The sequence below is a fragment of the Equus caballus genome, chromosome 15, assembly GCF_041296265.1.
Source record: "Equus caballus isolate H_3958 breed thoroughbred chromosome 15, TB-T2T, whole genome shotgun sequence".
Classification (NCBI taxonomy): Eukaryota; Metazoa; Chordata; class Mammalia; order Perissodactyla; family Equidae; genus Equus; species Equus caballus.
In genome coordinates, this window is record NC_091698.1 from 66,299,640 (window position 1) to 66,319,300 (window position 19,661).

The following is a 19,661-nucleotide window of genomic DNA, read 5'->3' on the forward strand; positions in this document are numbered from 1 at the left end:
AGTAGCTCCAATAACCCAAAGAATGTTTAACGATTTCAGTGAGATACCTGGAAGAACTTCCTGAGTCGCAACGTAGCTAAATAAAGGAAGATTTTTAATGATGAAGGATATGGATTTCTCACAGGGAGATTAATCTTCCTGAAGTGTTTGAGTTAAAACGTGTTCCAAAGTAGAGGGATGCTTTCTAGAACTATCAAGAGCATGGAATAAACTAATTACCAAAAGGAAATGGAATGCGATACAATAGGAAAATGCAACTGATACAATAGGAAAAGACAGGCTGGAAATACAAACATAAATGAAAAAGACCTAAAAGTTTGGTCCCAGCCCCTAGATCTCTAAATAGGTGTCATTAGAGCAACTTCTCCGTAGTGTTAGGGGTTTTTAAATTCTAGCAATCTTTAACAGCTAAAATTGTTACTGATAAAGCCAAACTCAATATTTTTTAATTTAATGTGAAAATGGTATTTGTAAAGTGCCTTTCTACTGCCTTTATCTTTATGCCTTAATAACAATCACTTTTACTCACTCTCTGCCCACATCCCCACCCTGCCCCAAATAACAGAAGCATCTGTAACACAGGCATCCGAAAGCTTCCAGATGTTACCAAGATCTTCTCCTCTGAAATTAATTTCATTCTGTAAGTACCAGGCTGATTGGTATGCATAACAGTTTCCTATTTGCAGCTAAAATTTGGAAAGTAAATATTTCTCATTTCATTCCTCAAGGGAAATTTGCGATAACTTACACATAACCACCATACCAGGAAATGCTTTTCAAGGGATGAATAACGAATCCATAACACTGTGAGTAAACTCCCAAATTCCCATTCTGCCATACAGCCTCCTGCTATTCTTATTTCTAACTCGAGGTGAGCTCTTCCTCATCTTTTACCACATTCCTCATTTGCTGGTGACATTCTTTTTGACCTAAAATGTCAAGGGTGAGAGGAGTTGTGTGGGATCACAGCTGGGTCATATGTTCACTTGACAACCAACCAACCCATTCAGTTTAAAATTAATCAAATGGGCCCTGAGGATTTACAGTGACTGAATTTCCAACTGATGAAATTGTTCACTACATCAATGGAATGCTTTGAAGCTGGGAAGAGACAGCCCAGAGGGGATTGGCTGCCCTGGTTAAAAAAGAGCTTAGAAATTTCAAGTTTCAGTGAGAAGAGTTTGGAAGGATATTCTCCAAGTAGGTAGAGTAGTTGATCAATGGACTCTGCTCTCTGTCTTTCTTTCTCTGATTTTTCATCTACCTCCTGGGACCTGATCACTTTGTTTCTGAAGCAACAGCATCTGTGCCCATTCCCTACATCCCTTAATACTTGAAAATAATGTCTTTTTATTTGACAATCACTCATCAGGTTACCAGGCTCACAGGCCCCATCCCTTTCATGCTCTTTCCTAAGACCTTGCTTTTCAAAATATGGTCCATGGACAAGCATCTACAGCATCTTCTGAGAGCTGATTAGAAATACAGACTCTTAGGCCCATCCCAGACCTCCTGACTTAGAATCCGCATTTTTCACAAGTTCCCAAGGATTTACATGCACATTAAAGTTTGAGGGGCATTGTACTAAGATAACCCAACTCATTCTCTTCACTGTACACCTGCTGACCTCCTTCCCTCTGGGATCCCTGCCATCTTCACATGGGGCACCTTCCTTTGCCCCACCCTTCAGAAGTAGCACTCTGGGCACCATGTCTCATTTACATCCAAAGTCCAGTGACCCATATTCAATTCTGCTCCCCACATCCATATTCTTCTCACTCTTTCTGCTTTGGTTATAGCCTATGGCAGGATCGTGATGAGGCAATAAATAAGTTTAAATGCCCTTAAAGAAGAAAGAGAGAGCATGGATTGGATAACCCTGAAATGAGGAGGTAGCTGTGAAGCAAGAGAAGAGACCATCTCAGAGGACCCTTTTATATCAATGGATTCTAAAAATTGGTGTCAATTGTATGCTGCATTTGTATAGTACTTTTACTTTCTAGGTATAATTCAACACACATAATTGTCATATTACAAAGCTATTGCCAATGTAGCCCCAGCTCAGAGTGTTACAATCAAAAGAATATAGAGCAATAAACAAAAATAACTTCAAAATAACTCAAATTCTTTACTTGCAACTCTTGAACACCAGGAAGGAGACTTTAGATCCTAGAAAGACTTCTCTATGGTCTTTCTACTCTTCCACTTCCCTCACACTCTACAGTCTTCCAGCTGTTTATAAAGTGTTTCCAACTCACCATTGCGTATGGATCTGGAACTACTCATTCAACATGTCCCCTGTCAGAAACAGGGTATTTACAGAGCAAACGCTGAGTGGAGAGGTACAGCAGGCCTTAGGATCCGAGGTCTTCCCATGCCTTTATTGAAAACACAAAAGACATAGAAGATCCATGTCCCGGCTCATAATCTCAATGTGGGAAAACCTGAAATAATGAAAGAATAATATAAACCAGTAGATATCCACTGTAAGAGTTTGTGGTTCACAGAAATGAGAGTCTTAGAGAAGTCCTCTTGGGCTGGAGAAGTCAGAGGAGGCTGCATAGTGGAGCTGAGACTTGAGTTAGACCTCATAGAACCAGTAACATTTGTACGGGTAAATGTGAGAATAGCAGCTCTTATTCATAAAGCACTTCCTAAGTACCTGCACTGTTTTTAAGTACTTTTTTAAAAAAACTCATTTAAATCTCACAGCAACCCTATGAGGCAGGGACTCTCAGCCCTATTTTTAGATGAGGAAACCAAGGCACTGAGATGTTAAGTAATTTGCCCAAGGTCAAGATTTAGACCCAGACAGTTAGGCTCCAGAGTCATGGTCTTAACCATTTGTGGAACCACATATCCAGAAAAGGGGACTGTAATCCAAGTGAACACGAGCAAAAGCATAGGCTATGGGAAGGAGGAAACAGGATGAAGCACACTCAATGGGAGGAAACATCTTGTTTAAGGATTTGGAACTATGTTTAGATAAATGGCAGGGGTGGAAGGGACACTGGATTGCAGAGGGCCTTGAATGCTGGCATAAGGGGCTAAAGGCTCAGAAGTAACTCTTTATTCAAAGATCACAGAGACTTTGATTGAAGACTCTCTTTGATTTGACCTAACCCTAAAAATAATCAGGAACCAATAGGTACTCCTCCCAGGTAAATGTACAGTGGTGGGAGTGGAGTGGAAAAGGAATGAAAGGGCAGAAGACATGAAGATCAATAAGAAAACAAATGTTGGGAATAATCCATAGGGGTCTATGACCTCACAAGACTGGGCCACCCCAGCAAACTCAAGGAGCAACCAAAGAGTCCTTCTCATACATCACATTTCAGCATGCGCACACAAGAACTGCACAATATTTTTATTATGGTGCCATTAACTTATGTTAGTTATGATTTTAAGACGAGTAATGCCTACCAGCAGGGCATAATTGCCCCACCTCTGACGTTAATGAGGATTGTGGATCCATCTCTCCCAGAGAGCCTGTGGGGCCTTGTGCTTCCATCTCTCTCCTTACTCTCAGCCCTACATCTGGAAAGGGAGTGACTAGTCATTTGCTTGGCACTTGTTCTCAGCTGAATGGGCCCTTCTATAAGCAGGATCTGTGGAGCACCCCGCTGGAAAAAGGGTACTACACTTAAAGAGGAAAGCCTTATTTTCTCAGCTATAAAGTTCAACTCTCTAATTAGAAAATAATGAAAGCAAGCTTTCTCTTTTCATTATTAGCAGCATTTGAGATTTGGCTTTTTGTGGAATCTTTCCTGCCCTCCCCCCACTCAGATCTTTACCAACTGTGAGTTGATTTAATGAAAACAAAACACTTCACTTGATGCTGGAGAAGTTCCATGGGGCTAATGCTAACACTATGCATTAGGCTCTTATGTCCCTTTATAGCCACTTCAGCTTTTCATTAACTCTCCTCAAGAGGCCACCTTGAAATGTACCCCTGAGCAAGCAGGATTTGGCTGCACCACCTTTAAAATATTCTAATGACTGGTCATACCATTCTCAAAAAAGAGACAACCTTGATTCATGTCTGAACTCCACAAAGAGAAGGAAAGGTCATAGCAAGTAATTCTTAAGACACTTCAGAGAAGGGATGCTTGGCAAAGGATGACAAGATTCCAGACTGTACCTGTGACAACCCACAGTGGAGAGACTGCTGGGCATTGAAATAGAAAGCATAGGTTCTAGTCCTGGCTCTGCATCTAAGCAGCCTTAGTCAAGTCACGCCACCTTAACATGGCTCGATCTCTGTCTATCCAACGGGATTATTAATAACTCCTTGTGCAAATTCAATCACATTGTGTCAACTACACCGTACTGTGACAATTGAAAGTTAATATTCAGGAAGCCAGTTGTTTTAGACCGTCCTGAAAACCTCATGTCTCATCATCTTTTTAAATATTTTTTATTTTGAAATTTTTAACTGACAAATGGAGTCACTTTCCATTTGTCTTTACAACACTGACAAATGGAAAGAACAGTACTATGAATACTCCTATACACCTTACCTAGATTCACCAACTATTAATAGCTTGCCCCACCCACTCCATCTCTATATATTTAAGTACATACAATACATTTCCTTTTGCCAAACCATCCAAAAGAAGTTTATAGACATCATGACACTTCATACCTAAATACTTCAGCATGTATCTCCCCAAAACTGGGACATTCTATATAACTACAACACCATTACACCTAAGAAAATCAACATGAATTCAATGATATCATCCAACCTACAGTCCACATTCAAATGAAGATGTCTTTTACAGTTTTTTTTTTAAAACTCAGAATCTAATCAAAGTTTATGCTTTGCATTTTTGCTATTATGTCCCTTAGTCCTCCCAACCTCACCTCCCACCCCACCCCTCAAAGAACTGCCCCCCTGCCTTCCTCTGTTCTGTATGATATTAATTCCTTTGAGGAGCCCAGGCCAGTTGTGCGGATTCATCTGACTGTATTGTCATGATTAGATTCAGGTCAACATTTCTGCAAGAACACTACAAAGGGGATGTTATGTCTTTCCCCTGCATCAAACCAAGAGACACATCATGCCATACTGTCCCACGCCTTGGCCATTTGATCAAGGTGGTGACTTCCAGACCTCTTCATCGTAAGGCACATTATTCCCATTGTCATAAATAAGTAAACCATGGTGGGATACTCTGAGTTCATGTGACTATCGTGTCTGCCAACAGCCTTTCATCCAATGGTTTCGGCATCCATTAATTTTCAACTATTACATAGGGAGTTTCAAAATAGCTTTAAATTTTATCATTCCTCTACATTTGTTAGCCAGAACTCTTCCATAAAAAAGAGGTTTCCTTTCCTTTCCCCCTTTTCTTCTCTGTCTTGTTCTGTTTTTAAGTATTACAATGGAATGTGCAGTTTTCAGAAATTTTATTCAATATATTATAATCCATTGCTGTCATCATCTTTTGGATGCCTGTCACCTTTTTATTATTACATATAGTAAGTCATATAAGTTGACATGAACTTGGCTGTGGTGGAGGAAAACATAAAAACTCAGTGCTGCTAAAAGGCAGGAGACATGCCTGTATCAGAGAGAGGGATCTGCCATAGACTGTAAGCCCCACAGAAATGGGGGAATTCTAATGAACATTCAAAACTAGTAGTGACCAACATCACTACTAGATGCAGCATCATGGCAGCATCTAGTAGTGACCAGTCACAGCTATCCATACAACCACTGCCAGGGCACCCACTAAAGACGTGTCTTCATACATGAGGAAGTACTCATATAAAAGGACTTCAGCAAAGTACCAATGGTGAATTTAGGATCCCTCTTCTTTATGAGGGTTTTCGTATGGTCGTTTGATAAAAATTTGCTAATAGATTTCCACCACAGGGCATATTTTCTAAAATAGGATGCTTCACCCTTCAGCAATGGGGCCCACTTTTTGAGACCCTGAGGATCTGTAAACATAAATTAAGTTTTTTTCTTTGAAATCATCCAAAAACTAGGTGGCTACATGATCCAAGAGGGAACTATGGGAGAATGTCTAATACTGTTACTATAACCCTAGAAATGCTGTTAGAGCCCCAGGAGTATTTGGAGTTTGTTATAAGGCAGCATTCAGAATTAGAGTATCATCTGTGATTAGGTTCTAAAGCTTGAATCTTATTTTGAATAAAAAGATGCCATTCTCTCTGAGTCACGATTACTGACATTTGAATAGAGAACCTAGACAATGCTTTAAAGTAAAGTACAGCTATTGTAATAGAGGAGAGAGGGGGAAAATTCATTTCTATGCTTGTGACAGCATCCTCAAGGCAAAAGAAGTCCTCCTTATTTAATTCTGACCTGCGATGTTTTGGAAAAAGTTATCTGAAGTGACTCTCCAGATGTTTTAAAGGGCATTTAAAGTATTGTGCAGGCTTAACAGCATGATGTCTCCTACTCGCATTTGTAATTTCTCTAAAGTAAGTAAGGCACTCTTTTAATCAAAATAAGGCAGTACATTTTACTGTGTGTGACTGGTAAGAACAGAGATGAAGAGCAATATCTGAAAAGGAAACAACAAGCCACATTCTTTGGAAAGTTGGGACAAGCAGGACCTGGGCTATTCAAAAAAAAAAAAAGACATGAGAAATCTCCAAATGCAAAATGTCAGTGTTGCCAACACAGACCGAAGGTGGTTGAGGGCCTTGGTGGGAGCAGCCCAGGCCACTGAACCAACCTGCTCCACCAGAGAAAAGAAAGGCCCCGACTGCAGTGGAGGAGAACAAGAGTTCAGTTAAACAGGTGGCTGCCTTTCATGGAAATCCTGTCTGGAGCATAGAAAGGGAGACTCTTGACCTCTGTTCTGGTCAGAGAGCTGAAGGCCACTGCCACATACAATAAGAATAATAATAGGAGCAATACATTAAGCCTTTACTGTGTTCCAGAATCTGTCTAACTCCTTAAGTATGTTTACTGTTTTAATCCTCATAACAGCCTTTTGAGGTCAATATTATTATTATTATTTTTGATTTATTTTTTTTTCTGAGGAAGATTCACCCTGAGCTAACACCCACTGCCAATCTTCCTCTTTTTGTATGTGAGCCACCACTACAGCATGGCAACTGACAGACAAGTGATGTAGGTCCATACCCGGGAACCAAGCCCGGACCGCCGAAGTGGAATGCGCCAAACTTAACCACTAGGCCACTGGGGCTAGCTCTCAATCCTCAATACTACTATTATCATCCCTATTTTCAGATTAGGAAATTGAGACACAGAGATATTAAGTAACTTGCCCAAAGTAACTCAGCTTATAAGTAGCAGAGCTGGGATTCAAGCCCATGTAGTTGGGCTCAGGGCTTGCAGACTTAACCACAAGGGTGCACTTAGAGCAATGACATTGTAAGCCCCATAAAAAAGTATAAAATCCTAATATGTATAAAACTAGGATCAGGACAGCATAAAACAGTTATGGGTAATGGGCATGCAGACAACTGCTAACAGCTTTGCTTTACTAAGAACAGAACAGAGTAGGGGCTACTCTTTCTTGATCCATTACACTTAGAAGGCAGAGAAAGCAATAAGAGGACTAGACTCTGGACTCAATTCTGACCAACAGACCATCTGATTGGCACAATGGAAATGATGAGAGCTTCATCATCCAAGATACACCCTAGGGCAAGGGGTCCCAAAGTGACATGCCCCAGGCTCACTGGGAGAGCTGTTACAAAAGTGCGTATTCCTGGATACCACTACCAGATTCTGATGCCATAGGTTTGCAGCACAGTCGGTAGGTCCGAGTCTGCAGTTTGGGCAAGCAGCTCCAGGTGACCCTGATTCAGTGGACGGAGGAGAATGCTTTGACAAACACTGGCCTAGAGTCTAAGAAATCCAATTTCAAAGAAGTTCAGAGAAAAGACAGGTGCGATTCCTTCATCTGAAAGAGCTTGCTATAAAGGAATTCACCTCCCCCGCCAAATGACGAGATACTGACAAAGAATAATATTCTAAGAGTAAAATTTTAAAAAAGAATTCCAGTGTGATTGAGCTGCTAAGAAGGCAAGACGGTTGTGTGTAATTACACAGGACAACAGATATAAACCCAGTACCTGTCCCCCCAGATTCTACAATATAAATGGAGAAGGAAAATTATTGACAAATGGCATCCAATAAGCTATTATAAAATATGGTTAAGAGCTAGTGAGTGAAGTTCAAGCTAAGAAGAATTCCAGAAGAAAGCACACGAGAGTGGGGAAGCTGGGGAAGGCTCTTCCTCCCATGGAAGGGGCAAGACTACAGCTCCCCCAGCCCGATGACTGAGCTCCTGCTGGGTAACAGGCACTATGGGAGGCCCGGGGGTTTTATGAAATGAATTAAATCTGCTCCCCTGCTCTCTTTGAACTCGATCTAATAAGGAGACACGACGAATTATTTTGTAATCTCTGCATTTTCTGAATTTCAGTGTTCAAATGTCAGGCTTCGAGCCCCAGCTATATTTATGTATTTACTGGTTTGTCTCAGCTGTGCTGTGGGTTGATGGAAAGAAACCACACATACACACACACACACACACAGACATATGTGTAGACATATACACATATACCATAAGATGACATTCCATACTTGTTTTATTTAACAAAGGCTAGAGAAATCTTTCAGACCACAGCCACCTGGAGCCAGAGCAGGTGAAGGATGTATCTAAACTCTTTCTCACCTCGCACTCCCCAGCCTGTCCCTGACATGGCCACGTAGCTGCCAGCAACCCCATAAAGGGAAGCTAGGGTCTTGCCAGATACAGGAGTTTAATTTTATATCTTACCACAGCCCTTTCTCACTTGAGTCTTACATCATTGTTCATAAAGAATTTATACAAATATTTCTATTTTAAGACTGTGGCTACAATTTATAGTAAGAAATTCATCTTACATAGACCCGTTTGTTCATCTAATTGATTTAACATATATTTATTATAATCCTCCCAGGTCCCAGGCACTTTCTAGATGTGGGGGATTCTGCAAAGAACAGAACAATTTGAAATTCTTGCTTTCATGAAGCTTCCATTCTGCCGGGGGAGGTAGATAATGAGCAAGTATAATATAATTGTGGGTCAGATGGTGATAAAGCGACAAAGGAAACATAAATCAAAGAAGGGGTCTGGGGGATGCTGGGATGCTGGGATGCTGGGGATGCTGGGATGCTGGGGAGGGGAGGATGATTGTTTAAAAAGGGTAGCCAGGAAAGGTCACACTGAGAACATGACATCAAACACAGCCCTGCAGGAGGAAGGAGAGGGGGCCATGGGGATATCTTGGGGAAGGAAAGTAAAAATAACAGCAAAACTGATGTGCTAGAAGTAGCCACGGACAAAGTGTTTTCTCATCCCATTTTTACCTGCTGTGGGCTTTAGGCAAGTCACTGTCCTCTCTGAGCCTATTTGCTTCTTTGTAAAATGCAGGGGTGCCACTTGATCCTCTCCAAGTTCCTCTCTGGCTCTCACATCCCAGCATCTGTGTTCTAAGGAGCCTCTTGTGTCTCACACTGAGCAGATGTGTATGTGTATAGATATATATATGCATATGTATACTTATATGTATATAACATACAAAAATGGTGGAAGAAAATTTCTTGAACAGTACTACCCTAATTACATACAACACACTCTAATTAATTTTTCATTTTGTTCTGTTCTACTTCATTTTTTAAAATGCCAATTCCACCCAACTAAATTGATTTCACTATCCATTAATGGGACTTAAGGAACTGTTTACAGACATTGAAATCTTCTTGGTTGTAGAGCTAAATATGGCATCAGCAAAACCACATACTCATCCAAGAGAAAGAAAAGCTAGCTCAGCACTGGAGCCTTCCTCTGCCCTCAGCTTTCAGCAACCCAGAAAGCCCACATGCCCACTGGGGCCTGGAGAGCCAGAGGCGAGACCTGAGTGCTAGTCAGACAGCTCCAGCCTCAAAGCCCAGTGCTGCCACTGCTTTCTTTGACCTTAAGCGAGCTGCACAACACGAGGCTTAGGTTTCTTATCAGTATAATGGAAATGACAATGAGGATTAAATCATAACATATACATAGAACGGCTGGTCAATAGAACGGCAGTTAATACACACTTAATAAATGAGTGATGGTGGTGATGGTGGAGGTGGAGGCAAACTGGAGCAAAAAGAGCAGTTTCATGTCACCAGGCGCTTAGAATCTAAAATGTTAGAGCAACAGAGCTAGATACTGTGAGTGCCAGTAATTATCTTGGTAATATATGTCACAGGAAGAAGAATGTGTGATTCCAAACTGTGTTTCTTTCATTCCTAAACCCTCTCTCTTCCCTCTTCAGCAAACTATATGGAAATGGATTTGAAGAAATACAAAGTCATGCATTCAACGGGACGACACTGATTTCCCTGTAAGTATGTGCTCATTTCCCCAGCTCATGAATAAAAATGAAACATTACTCTGGCTACCAGATCACGTTCAATCTTCAGCAACTAACTCAGGACAAAAATAAACTTTCAAGTGGCTAGTCCTCAGTGTTTCATGCATGTTACTAGGCAACTGGCTGGCTGGAAACCCGAGAGCACCGTGATTTCAAAGATAGATGCAGTCTGGATACATCGAGGTTGACAGTTTGCTGAAATATTCAACACCCTACTTTAGGCTCCTCCATCTCACAGCCTCCATCTCTGGCCCCCTTGCTAAGGCTGATGGTGTGTCAGAGGCAGCACGATTTCAGTGAAGATATTCTTCACCCTGGCCCCACTACAGAGAAATTGGGTAACACCATTTACCAGCCTAATCGGCCACAACAGGCCACTCAGAGTCCCATCTCCCTACTGTGTGTGTTGGTGGCAGGGGGGGCTTTTATGTTCCACAAGGTGAGGGAACCTAGCATTTTCACCACACCCTACCCCAGTCGCCATTGTTAACAGCCTTTCACTCAAAGGAAACAGCCCTACTGTTTCCTTCGTTGTTCCCAACCTCTCCTTCTTTCTACGGCTCCTTTTCTAAAAATGGCTCATTCACAAAGCTTGTGGGGCTAGGGCCGTTTGAACCATGACAGGGACAGGGTGAGGTGATGATCACCCTACAGTTGTGTATGATAAAAACTAAGAAAAGCTCAACTAAAGCCAAAAGTAAGGAAAATAAACACATGAAAAGGCTTTTATAATAGATAAGTCGTATAAACCATGGTCTATACCAGTGCCTCTCAAACTTTAACAGACGTAAGAATAACGTGGAGATTGTTAAAACAGAGATTCCCAGGCCCCACCCCCAGAGACCTTGATTCAATGGGTCTAGGGTAGGGCCTGAGAATTTGCAGTTTTAACAAGCTCCCAGGAGATGCTGGTGCTGCCACTCTGAAGTTGAGTAGCATAAGCCTAGACAATATACTATTTATTTTAACTATAGATTTTAATCAAAGACCCTATTATACTTATACCATGCTGTTTAGCTTGGTGACCAAGAGAACAGAACTAAGAGTCACTGACTGTGACTCAAACTCCAAACCCATTATTTATCAGCTTGACCTTGAGCAAGTTGCTTAATCTGTCTTAGCCACAATGTTCTCCTCCATCAAATGGAGCTGCCAATAAGCTTGTTTTGAGGACACCCCCACCAATGAAAAGGTCTGTTTTGTATCCTCAGCCTGGCACAGAGTAGGTGCTCATTTATTAATTATTTACTACATTACATGGTTAATTAATTATGGATGAATGATAATTAAATAAGGTTATATTTTTATGCTCTCAGCACAGGTCTGGCATATACTAAGGGCTCAAGAAATGGTAGCTTTTTAAAAGTTGTCCTTCCAATCATGGAGTGAATTTCCCTCATTTTCTTGTTGACTTGAATTTAACAAAGGGTTCACTCTAGCCAACTGAATCTGGTTCTGCCAAATTTAAGTCAGATGCATCTCCCCTCCCGGCACAGTACTCTCAGATGCCCCATTCCATTATCCACTCAACAAGCGTTCGCCAAGCATCAGCTGTGTTTAAGGAACAGGCTATATTTGGAGGGGAAATGAAGATGCATAAGCCCTGGTGTTTGCTCCGCAGGAGCTTACAGCCTAGAAAGAAGCATCTCCAAATGGTACATAAACTGCACTCTAAGTAGTAACTAAAACAGAAGGCAAAGCATGACACCTGCCCTGAAAGACAGAAAGTCCTCCGAGATTGCAAAGGCAGAAGAGAAGGAATTAGAGAAAGCCTCGTGAGAGTAGACTTTGAGCTGGGCCTAACCTGGACAGGCAAAGATGGAAGGAAAATGCATTCTGGGCAGAGGACAACAAAAAGAATGGCCCAGAGGAGGAAGCATGGGATGTGTTCATAGACCAGCAAATAGTATCTTTTAGAAAGTTCTAGATGTGGGTTAGAGACAAAGCAAGAAAGGCCTTAGATGCCAGAGTAAAGAATTTGGACTCTCTACTGTAGAAAATGAGAAGCCATTGAAAGTTCTGGGATGGGAAGTGTGAGAGGGGTGCGTATGGAGGGTTCATCTGTCAGTAGGGAGGACAGAGGGTTGGAAGGGGCAGGCCAGAGATGGAGACACAGACATCAGGGTTATCTGAATAGAGGGGGTGGCTGAAGTCCTTTGTGACTGACGTCACCTGGACAAGGGGAGAAAATAAGAGAACTGAATATAAAATTGGGAGGAAACAAGAGATGAGGAAGAGAAGCCAGAGCAAAAACAGACAGATGTGGGAGGAAGACCTCCTCCCTGGAAGGTCAAGGAAACTAAGACTTCAGGAGGGAGGGCCGTGGCTGCAGTGTCTCAGTGGCTTTGGAGATGCCAAAATAGTTGTGGACATCGAAAACTCCAATTAATCAAGATTCCATATTCCCCACATCTCATTGTTGCGAGAAAGAGGAAACCAAGAACACAAATCAGTTTGCCAAGAACACACATCAATTTCATTCATTTATTCATTCAACAAACACTTATTAAGCATCACCAATATATTAGGCACTATGTTAGGTGCTGAGTCTGCAATGATAGAGTGGAGTCTCCGCCCTCATGACGTTTCTGTTCCAGCAGAAGAGATAGACAAAAAGACAAGTAAATAAATGAATGTATTGCAGGTAGTGATGTGTACCCTGAAGGAAATAACCTGTTACTGAGATCTGCAAGAATACAAGGTGTGACTGATTTTAGGTTAGGTGCTCAGGGATAGCCTCACCAAGGATGTGATATTTAGGCTAAACCTAAAGGATGGCAAGAAGTCCACTCTGGCAATAGTGAGGGGAAGAGCGTTACAGAAAAGGGGAGCAGCATACGCAAAGGTCCTGAGTTGGGAAAGAAAAGAAGTTGATGAGCTCCAGGTATTGAGAAGAGGCCAGTGTGGCTGGAGGGTCATCAGCAAAGGGAAGACAGGTATGAGATAAACCTGAAGACGGAGATGGACCAATGCAGAACTGAGGGGCCTTGGAAAGGAGTTGGAATTCATTCTAAGGGCAAGGAGACCCACTGAAGGATTTAAGCAGGGAAGGGGGAGTAGTTTTCAAGACCATTAAGCAAAATTTTCAAACTATATATTCAGCCCAGTTTCTGACACCTTCCTCGTAAATAGGCTTGTCCAAAGTTGTTCAGAACAATGACACCAAAGCCCTGCAAAGTTCTCAAACCCGCCGGTTCCTAAGGCAGGACAGGGTGGGGAGGATCAGCACCTCCAGGCGGCCCAGAGTCAGTGCCTCCCATCCCCAGAGCACCCCACTTGGGAAAGCTTTGGGTGGAGTTTGGGGGTTCGCCCACTCTCCAAAGGTCATCCTAGCCGTGCACCTCACCTGAAGGGCCATGTCACTGGGAGACACCCAAAGTGCCCCCAGGAAAATGCGGCAGTTGAATTTATTTTTGACCAAGTTACACAATGCAGAGTTATCAGTATACAGAAAGAGCTTGTTTTAATGAAACATGCAAAATGCTCTGTCATGAAATTTGAACAATTACTTTGACCTGGCTGATATGAAGATTATTTGCTCACAGAGCCCGGTTTCAACGAGGTATGACCATAGCCGAACATAATGAAAACAAACCCAATCAGGGAGAAGAGCCATGGAGGTTTGAGAAGGAAAATTTCTTTTGATTTAGATTTTAAACAGCAGTTGACGCTGACAACCTCATCTCTTTGAAAATGGAAATACTCCCAGGGGATGGGCCGATGTGAGACGGGTGCATTCTGATGAAAGGGCTGAGGGATTCCAAGGAAAGTGCTTAGTGGAAGCATGTGGAAAACAGCCACCCAGGGAGTGAGAGGCAGGGGCTTTTGCAGTTAGTAAATGGCAGGCGTGATGTGGAGACATGCAGAAGGACGATAAAGAAGACGTAAAGCTGAGATGAGCCAGGTAATTACCGAGGCATCCCGCAGGGGAGGGGTGGCTGTTGTGCATCCGTTTTGTCGTGTAACACTGTAACAGTGGTGCAGAAGAATCATGTTCCCATACTCAAAATCACCAACGACAGAGGGACACTATGCCTACTGTGTCCAGGGTTTTCCAGAATGCTCTTTCAGTCACTACCCTTCTCTTAGAAAGTGCTCAAAAGAAGGCTGGCAGGCCTGAGCCCAGGACCTCCTCTCCCAGCACCCTTGTCCGCCCAGAGAAGGTCCTGTGTTTGCAGACACCAGCGTCAGGGCCCAGACAGGAAGCTGCTCTGCAGGGTCAGGCTTGAGCTGCTTTAAGGTAAAGGGAACAGAAGCCCTCAGGTAGCCACTGCCCAGAGCAGCTTTTGGCTTCTGCCACCATCTTAAGAGCAGTGGCCCTAACCATTTTGTGTCCACAACATGCACACTTGGCGATGATCATAAACACAGCACAGACCCCGGGGACACTGAGGGTACGGGGCAATTTTCTACACAGGCTGTCCTTCCTCCCCCTTCTCACCCACTGAGAAATGCATATCTGAAAGAAAAGAATGCAATTAACACTGTGAAAGAGGTAACTGAATGGACCCTACTTTTTCTTTTTAAGTAAAATATTTGCAAATTTCGGTATATTACGATTAACAAACGGAGACCTCCAAGGTCAGGGCAGCTGAGAGCCTGAGACAGGGCTGGCTGCACTTCCACCCGCGGCCTTGAACACTAGAGCAGCATTTTCATCCTTGCCCCGCTGTCTGGTGGTAAACCTCCGTAACTCCAGGACAGCAGGGGGTGAGTGCTTTTAGTTGTAGGACAAAGGGTTCCCCCAAGCAGTGGGAAACTGCAGAGGAAAGGTGGGGCCAAACACACACTCCAGCAAGTTCACAATTCACCAAGCACTAGTGTGTCTTTTTTCCACTTTACCTACAGCCCCCACTTGTGCCCTCTGACCTGAGCACCATGCACACAGGCTGGTCCAAACATGTGTGTACACAGCTATGACTGGGTACACGTGAGGTGCAAACTCCACTAAGGATACTGTCCTTCCCCACAGGGAGCTAAAGGAAAATGCCCAGCTGGAGAAGATGCACAACGGAGCCTTCCAGGGGGCCACAGGGCCCAGCATCTTGTGAGTACAGTGCTGCTGCCTCCCCTCCCCACCCAGTGCACCCCAACAGGCCTGCGTAGGGTGTCCAGTCACATTGTCCCCAGCCCCGTTTGTGGGGCATCAGCCTCTGCGTGTGAAAGGGCTTCCATAACAAAGCACCACAAACTGTGGGGCTTAGACGACAGAACAGTATTGTCTCATGGTTCTAGAGGCAAGAAGTCCAAAATCAAGGTGTCGGCAGGGTTGGTTCCTGCTGGGGGCTGTGAGGGAAAGATCTGTTCCAGGCCTCTCTCCTTGCTGCTGGTAGTTCCTCTGGTTGTGGCAGTATGACTCCAATCTCCACATGGCATTCTGTGTGTGTATGTCTGTCTGTCTGTCTCAAAATTCCCCCTTTTTATAAGGATATCAGTCATATTGGATTAGGGTCTGTCCTAATGAGCTCATTTTAACTTAACTACCTCTGTAACAACCCTATTGATAAACAAGGTCACATTCTGAGGCACTGGGGGTTAGGACTTCAACATACGAATCTGGGGAGACAATTCAACCTATAACACCAAATATGGAGGGCCGCCTCATGTGCTGCCCACCTGGCACCCACTCATGACAATCCAAAGCCAGAGATCAGATTTGCCCAGGGCCTTGGCTGGACAGGGCTGCACTGCTGTGTGTCAGACTTTCTGAGGGTGCAAGGAGCAGAGCCAAGTTCCCCCAGTTAATGGGAGTTTAGTGTAAGGACACGTATGAAAATTAAGAGGAACAGCAAACTGAAACAGTCGTGTCCTGACAAAGCCCTGGGAAGCCTGGGACATCTTACAGGAAACAACTGTAGCTGCCATCAGGCCTCAGGGAGAAATGCACAGGGTTCCAGACCCTCTGCAGATCTAACACAGGGTCACCTCAGCACCCTCCACAGAGGCGCTGGCCCATTACTCCCTACCTAGTACACTGTTACGCATTCAACAACCATTGACTGAACACGTCCTGTTCACCAGGCACCACACCATGCTGAAGAGACAGTGGTGAGCAAAACAGCTCTGGTCCCTGCCCCTAAAGAGATTATAGTCATGTGAGGGGGACAACAATAAGCAGGCACATAATTTTAAAATGAGAAAAGTGCTAGAAAGACAGTGAGCAGTGTAACTCAGTTCATCTGTTTGTTTATTCATTCATCATTTATCCAATAACTACTTTATAGGTCCATACTATGTGCTAGCCACAGGATCAGGCATCAGGAAAATAGCAGAGAATATGAAAAGATGAACATCTCTGCCTTAACAGAATGGGGGAAGACAGACAAGGATCAAATAAATAAATAAAATATGTAGTATGCCAGATGGTGTTGGTTACAGAGGAGAAAAATTCAGTTGCTTGGAGAAAAGGAGTTCCAGGGAGGGCAAGCTACCATTTTGAAGAGGATGGTCAGAGAAGACTATCCTGAAAAAGTTTCACCTAAGCAAACATCTGAAAGAGGTGAGGGAGCAAGTGATGTGGATGTCAGCGGGAAGAGCGTTCCAGGCAGAGGGAATGGCAAAAAGAAAGGCCCTGAGGCAAGAACTTGCCTTGTACTATCTGAAGAACAGAAAGAAGGCCAGTGTGGCAGAGTGAGCAAAGAGGAGAGTTCTAGAACGTAAGGACAGAGAGGTTGCAGAGAGCCAGGTCATGGAGGGCCTTGTAGCTATTATGAGGATTTGCCTGTTCTCTAAGTGAGATGAGAAGGCTTTAGGGTTTTGAGCAGCGGAAAGAATGAACTGACCCAGTTATTCTTTATATCCTAGCTCTTGATAGTATCAACTCATGATTCTGCCTACTTTCTATCTCCAACCATTATATAAACTCCAAACTCTATCGACTTAGCTCTTGCCACTATCAACTCCTGACTCTCTCTTCCTGACTCCTATCCACTATCACCTCTTGACCCTGTCTTCTTCCTACCCCACCACTACCAACCTGACTGTATCTAGTTCCTAGCTCCCACCACTATCAACTCCTGAATTCAACTGCTTCCCAGCTCCTGCCACTATCCATGCTGACTCCGTCGACTTCTTATTTCCTGACACCATCAACCCCTGACTCTTTCTGCTTCCTAACTCCCGCCACTAAAACTCCTGACCTTCTCCATGTCCTGACTTCTGCCACTATCAATCCCAGCTCTTTCTGCTCTCCACTCAACCTCATGACTTCTACTTTATGGCTTCTACTTGTGAGTACAGTGCTCCTGTACTCCTGCTTTCTCTGCCATCTCTCAGCTTCTGCCACCCTACCCTAGGGTCCCTGTCTGTATGTCTCATATTCAAAGTACACCAGACTCAGAATCTTACAGGTTGGTTGAATACTCTCCAGTCTAGTACAGCCTGTAGGCAGAACTCTTACAGCAAGCTGGCCACTCACTTGGCCACTGGACAGCTGAAGAGCGTTGCCTCTGGGCCAGGCACAGGACATGACAGAGCTGGTGTGGTCACAAGGCACCCTATAAGACAGTCTTCTCGAAGAGCTGCTCGGTCAGCCTGCGTAGAAATTACTGGGAGTACTGCAGGCACCTGCACTGTCCTGTTCAGAACAGTGGGGCCAGACCTACATCTCTTACTTCCCAGACAGTATTCTCATTACACCCTTAGGATTTAAGTGGTGTCTCTAAGGGTTCCTTCCACCCACACCCCAAAAATATTTCCCCCACTGGTCTGTCACTGAGACTGAAAATCTATTATCAGAGATTCACTTCTTTGTAATGAGACCTTGTCATTTCTAGAATCCTAGTCTAAAATATATCCTCACCACCCCCACGCCCCAAAAAAACCAAAAAACCCACGAGGCCTACAAAGAGTCACATTTTCAATCTCTAACACATCTGAGATAATAACTCTATAAAGCAGAATGAGAACACTGGTTACCTAAATCGACAAGGGCACAAAAACAGCAAAAGTGTGCCGCCCGTGAGGCAAATTCTGCTGCCTTTATTGTTCCAGCAAGGGTCTACACTAGTAGTCGCTCCATGTTGTCAAGTTCATCTGCCCATCAATCACCTCCTGACCCCTCCCATGTGCTGGGCAGGAAGTACTGAGGCAGTTTGCTGAGGGAGTTGTGCTGCTGGGGAAGTTTCATGGGGCATCAGCAGCAGCTGCTTAGAAGATGGACAGAATGTTTAAATTCCCGCTGACACCGACTGTTCTTCCTCCTCATATTTAACTTGTTTGGAGTCTTCTTGGACGATGCCTCAAGTCTAGAAAAACCAAGGAATTCAGGACCTTGTTTACAACACTTGAGCTTTCTACACAGTTCTGATGTCATAGCCGAGTGTCTGCTTGCTTTGGACTGATGAATCCGGTTTGCCTTTCGAGAACATGTATTCCTCTTCCCAGGTAGATGATGGCCAATGCCACACAGCAGCTCTTAATAGCATAACCAGCCTGTGCTTCATGAAAACCTACCCTGCAGGGCTTGACCAATCAAAGACCAAGGCATCTAAAGCCCTGAATATTTTCCCCTAGAGTAGAGCTCAAAAGCTGATGTCACTGCATGTGCCTGCTGTCTCATAAAGCAAGTAGTTATTTCACTTCTGCTAAGTGGAAAGAGGTAGAGGGAGGGAGGGAGAGGGAGAAAGGAATCAGGAGAGGGAGAGAGAGAAATGCTAATGAACCTATGGCAGGTACAAGGAGCTATATTCAACCTTGAAAAGAATAATGGGATACTTAGGAGAGAAAAAAAACCACAGCATCACTTTTTGAATTTAGATCCTAATGAGAATACTGAAATGGAGAATTAGTAGAAAGGCAAGATGGAGAAAAGATTCCTTAGAACCTGGAATGATATTATGGTTGAGAAGACATTTCATTCAATGAATCAAAGGTACAAAATAAATAAATAAAAAGCCTTTCTCTCTTTTATTTTTCAGGGATATTTCTTCCACCAAACTGCAGGCCCTACCTAGCTATGGGCTGGAGTCCATTCAGACGCTAATTGCCACATCATCCTATTCTCTAAAAAAATTACCGTCAAGAGAAAAATTTACCAATCTCCTGGCTGCCACACTGACTTACCCAAGCCACTGCTGTGCTTTTAGAAACTTGCCAACAAAAGAGTAAGTAAAACACAAAAGGTAAAGCCTGCCAAGCTGTGGCAAACTCAGCTTTGAAAATAGTCAATTGGTTGACAGCTCCCTGCCCCTTCACTCCCTGCCTTCTAGAACAATTCTGTAGCCATGGGGTCACTTTCAGATAGA

At 43.5% G+C, this 19,661-nt stretch overlaps 1 protein-coding gene across 6 annotated transcripts in view; it reads left to right on the forward strand.

Annotated features, from left to right (window-relative positions):
- Positions 1 to 19,661, forward strand: part of LHCGR (luteinizing hormone/choriogonadotropin receptor) — a 57,178-nt gene that overhangs the window by 24,727 nt on the left and 12,790 nt on the right. For 5 of the 6 annotated variants that reach the window (XM_005599992.4, XM_070236380.1, XM_070236381.1 and 2 more), the window contains 5 exons: positions 566 to 640; positions 729 to 806; positions 10,318 to 10,386; positions 15,389 to 15,463; positions 19,335 to 19,520. In XM_005599992.4, coding sequence (XP_005600049.4) covers positions 566 to 640; positions 729 to 806; positions 10,318 to 10,386; positions 15,389 to 15,463; positions 19,335 to 19,520 — 483 coding nt within the window. Of the gene's footprint in view, positions 1 to 565; positions 641 to 728; positions 807 to 8,958; positions 9,051 to 10,317; positions 10,387 to 15,388; positions 15,464 to 19,334; positions 19,521 to 19,661 lie in introns of all 6 variants that reach the window. The other variant, XM_070236384.1, reaches the window with a different exon arrangement.